Here is a 4690-nt window from a genome sequence, read left to right as displayed (position 1 = left end):
CCTGACCGGAAAAGGGCATGCTGCATATCAATCGATCCGCATCAAGTCGAACACAACTAAGGAGTTTTCATCCCTCTACTTTTTTTATACACCGCCACCGCATTATCAGGTGACCAGGAGTGACCCCTCCCTCTATCCCAACGACACACAGAACCTTACGTTAACACCACAAGGAAAATAATGAAGACAATTGTCGCGGCACTCCCAGCTAGGAAATGAAACAAACTCAAGGAAGCAAAAAACGAGAGACATTATCATGCTGTTAGTATAAAGGTGTAAGAGAAGGCATAGTAGTCATAACTGAAAACAGTTAGTGACTAGTTTCTAATTCCCAGGAGTATACATTCGTTCATACATCCACACAGGAGCAGTGTTAGAAGGATTCAGATGAAGGGAATCATGCATGCTGGGGTATTATAAGTACAAATCCGCTGGTCAGTGTTCAAGCTGGGTCATTTACTGAATCTCCGTCGTTTTGCCCAGCTAAAGCGAGGCTTGTTGCTGGGCAACCAACGCTCTACCATGCCTTTATCAGAAATTAACGAAAACCATATATTAGAGATGCCATTCATAACCTGAGGTGACTTCGGGGACAAAACGATGGGTCACAGGTGCCATTTTCCGGTTCTAGTGTGTCATGTTTACATCAGTAATTCAGTATTTGAAAGTGTTTAGAATGACGTTCGTCCAAAAGAAGTAAGTGCCTGTTGACTTATCCCTCGCCCATATATATTGGTGTTTTGAGAGCCGCGAACGTTTAAGGGGGGGGGGGGGAGGGGACTCCGTTGGACTGGTCACTGGACTTCCTTTGGCCGTTTGTCTCGTGATCGAGCTAGAGCTTTGCGAAAAATCGACTATGCGTGGTCCGTGACAAGTGGAAGACGATGGCACCCAATTTTAAGGTCCTAGGTCATTGGATGACCTTCCAGGTCAAATCAATTGCCCAAAAGTCGGGAAAATCAGGACCTGTTGGCTGTTACAACATCGTAAAGTGAGGTTATACTAAATGCTTTTTTCAGGATGCTGATCACGAATCCCCATGCGGTTTTTCGCATGGGGGCCTGGGGGGTGTTCAAACACCCCCCCCCTCGGCCTGGCGCGGGTTATAAGGCCCATGGTGAACTGACATAGCCCTCATATGATATGAGTGATATGAGTCATATCACTTCAGAGGACCCTCTAGTGGCCTTAGAGAGACCTCTGGGTGTTTGAGAGGTCACTTTGTTCGTTGGCCTAAGAGGGCCGTATTCTTGCTTCATACTTTTTATGTTTTTTTTTGCCTCTGGTGGCCTCCAAGAGCCCTTTTTGAGCTTTGAAGGTCCTTTTCGACCTCAGATATTTCTTCTGTCGGCCTCATAGGGCCCTGGTGGCCCGAAAAGGTCCCTTGGATATCACCTTGGAGGGCCTCTATTGCCCTCAGACGGCCCTCTGTCCGACTCAGGAGGCCCTTTTGCCTCCTCTGAGGACCTTTTTGATCTTTAAGTCCGGCCTCATAAGGCCCTGGTGACATAAAAGTGCCCCTGGCTGCCTGAGGATATTTTTTCGGCCTTACGAAGCCCTTTTTAATTAACCATCATGGTTCAGGGTGCCTACTACCTACTTTTCAGCATCTATATAATTGGTAGGCATAAGTGGTGACAGTCATTTCGTTTTATTAGTAATATATATTTTTTAGGCTCCAGGGGATCCTAGGACCCCCAGGATCCCTCTTTGGATACGCCCCTGACCTGGTCAGCGTTTTTTAATGCTAGCCATGATCTTGGTAGGAAAGTGCGCAGCTCATTTTCACCCATTGAATTGTATTTGCATTTGCATTTGTATTTACTACAAGCACCCACAGGCAAACGCCCTTATAACAGGTGCAGTCAAAACAGTACATAAAATCATAAGCAAGATGAGGTGAAAACACAAACGATTCACAACACTGTAGTTAAAAGCACGGCACATAGGTGGGTATCTACTATAAGCAACACTAAAAAGAAAACAAGCTAAAAGTATACACTAAAAGGAAACATGCTAGTACACACCGGCGGCCTGTAGGTATTAAGGTCGAAGTTGAAGAGGTTGAATGTTGAGAGTTTGAAAGGTGACCAGCCTCAGTTCCTATCAAGCATCAACTTACCATCAGCCAAAATGCGAAATGCAGCTGAGACAAACCTCAACCGGAACATTCCTATGTCCTTGGGGAGCCGTCGCGCCGGTCGTATAAAAGCTCCGGGCGATGAGGGCAGCTACAGTCTCTCTCGATTCGGACAAAACACCAGAGCTCCTCTCACCGTGACATGAAGCTGGTAAGTAGCGCCTCTGGCGGTGGTAGAGAGAAGCACCACCAGTGTCCGATCTCCGACAGGTGACAGCATATGTCAGGTTAGGACGAGCGCCTGTTGCTTGAAGCATATATGTCTTGCAAAATTCGATCAGCAGCTATCAATAGCAACACTTCTTTTAAAACATCACACAATGTCAGTGTGTTTGAAGTTTTGTACTATTGACGACATGTGTCGAAGTGTTACGAACAAACCTGTTCCGTTACAAATCTGTTCCGTTCTCAGGTTGCGCTGTTCGCCGTTGTGGCCGCGGCTGTTGCCGCCCCTCAGGACCAGCCTCAGGTCAACATCATCAGCCAGACCTTCGAACAGGACGAGCAGGGCAACTACAAGTACGCCTACGAGCTCGACAACGGACAGAAGGTGCGTAGAAGATCTACGTTCTAAAAAAGAAAAATGGAGAAGCGCTCAAGCACAAGTCCACCGCACTTGTCAGATGGCTCTGTTTATGATTGTGAAGCAATGCTTTGAATTTTGTTGTCATTTTTTTCTGGTAAGTACAACATTTCTATACAGTGATGGAAACTCCATTTTTGTAAAACGGTCTCGTTCTTATGTATATTCCTTTTTTCTTGCAGGCGGACCAGGAGGGGCGCGTTCAGCCCGGCCCGGAGCCTGAGACGGGATCCATCGACGTCCAGGGCTCCTACGCCTTCCTCGCCGACGACGGCAACACCTACTCGGTGTCGTACCGGGCCAACGAGGGTGGCTATCAGCCTGAGGCCGACTTCCTGCCGGTGGCTCCTTCTCAGATCCCCGAGTACGCGCAGCTGCGCCAGGAGCACCCGGAGCTCTTCTGGGCCGAGACACAGCAGTAAAATCCTATATCTTGTTTCATTGTTCCGCTTATAGTTCGCCAACGAGCCAGCCAATGTGATATTGTTGTGATGTTTGCGATTGATGAAGAAAGGTTCGTACACTTTATACGATATTATTAACATCACCGTGGTGGCAAATCGTGTTCCTAGGAGTGCTAATATGGCGCCCTTATGTATGTACGTGATTGTGATGTAAATATAAGGTAAATATAATTACATTTCCTATCATGTTCGCACCTATCCTGACAATCTGAAGTCCCAGTCTTTTCAGGCCAGGTCACCAGGTCACAAAAACCGGTACAAGGTCAGGGGAAAATTGGACTAGCTTAGCGGCAACTGAGTTCCAGAGTTCACTTTAATTGGTAACAAAGTATATCATTCGATGCGCACGGACGTCCTGAGTTCATTGGTGCTTTCATGTTTTGCTCTGTCTTTACTGGGTAGAAAGTTATAAGCGAAAAACTTTTGACATTTTTTTCATACAAAAAAAAAACCATAAATATTGACTTAGAGTCCCCAAACTTTCACAGGGGCGAGATCTCATATGGACCCACCTACCCTGTAAATTTGGCGTTCCTAAGTGGCATAGGTGCCAATCGCCAGGGGGAGGGGCGTACCAACCCCCCTCGCCATCTGTGTTATGGAAAAGGCCCTTGCCTGGCGATGTTTAACTCTCGCGGGCCCGGGGGGGGGGGCGTTTTCGCCCCCCCCTGGCGAATATTTGCGATAGCTCCCGAACGCTTAGGGATAGGAAAGCAAAACTTTCAGTACCTTTTCTCCCATCCATGTAACATCTTCTGAAGTAAAAAATTGGACCTAGCCCTCTTGATGACGTCCCAGGGTCGATTTTTCTAAACCCCTGCACGGCGATCTTCGGCGTCACAGACGCAAACTTCAAATAGCTGCTAAAAATAGAGTTTTAGAGATAAAGACAAATTACAAGCGCGGTTGTGTGGCATTTTACCTAGAGATAAATAGAAAAAAAAATATTTTTGGTGACCTGAGGTCAGAGGTCAGGTCAACGACCCCGAAATGTGGTTTTAGTCTTTCGTGAATAGCTTCGACAAAAATGGCCCTAGAGCTACGGCAGTGGTACCATCGCATTTGCCTTGTCAAGCGGCGTCGAATGATATATATTTTGTTTGGAAAAGGTAAACTGTTATGTTGACCTCATGTGACCTCAAATGACCTTTGGTTGACCTTGACACATGAAAGGTCGTTTATGATGGATTCGTACCCGCTGATCACGAATCTGTCATCTACTTGCCTCTATTCCTTCATTTAGAACCTCCGGATGGCAAATTTGTCTTTTTTACTATTACTAACTTGAGTCAGCGAAAACAACTCTAGCAAGGATAGTCTTCTGTGACCTTGACCTTTGAGCAGCCTTGCATCGTAAGATGAACTACAAATAGGGACCTGATAGGGGAGAGTGGGGCAATGGCGACACCATAAGCATTTTGCTCAATAGCTTAGCTATTTGAAGCTATTTTATGGTGATTTTGACTGTGGTTATAGCCAAAGGAATAGGCTTTCAGATAGCAC

General features: G+C 46.4%; 1 protein-coding gene across 1 annotated transcript; it reads left to right on the top strand.

The window, feature by feature from the left end:
• The first annotated feature begins 2239 nt into the window (after positions 1–2239).
• On the top strand, positions 2240–3358 carry LOC122377245 (larval cuticle protein 65Ag1-like). The gene is made up of 3 exons (XM_043357200.1): positions 2240–2291; positions 2553–2690; positions 2906–3358. Exons 1-3 carry the CDS (start codon positions 2283–2285, stop codon positions 3143–3145), a joined length of 387 nt encoding a protein of 128 aa, XP_043213135.1. The 5' UTR covers positions 2240–2282; the 3' UTR covers positions 3146–3358.
• Positions 3359–4690: the final 1332 nt, after the last annotated feature.

The sequence above is a fragment of the Amphibalanus amphitrite genome, unplaced genomic scaffold (genome assembly GCF_019059575.1).
Source record: "Amphibalanus amphitrite isolate SeventyFive unplaced genomic scaffold, NRLGWU_Aamphi_draft 002669F_arrow, whole genome shotgun sequence".
NCBI lineage: Eukaryota > Metazoa > Arthropoda > Thecostraca > Balanomorpha > Balanidae > Amphibalanus > Amphibalanus amphitrite.
Note: the sequence above shows the minus strand (reverse complement) of the source record. Positions and strands in the feature narration are given on the sequence as shown.

Coding starts and splice junctions, on each gene's coding strand:
- LOC122377245 (XM_043357200.1), top strand. Junction 2,691..2,905: donor AGCTCGACAACGGACAGAAG/GTGCGTAGAAGA, acceptor TTTTTCTTGCAG/GCGGACCAGGAGGGGCGCGT.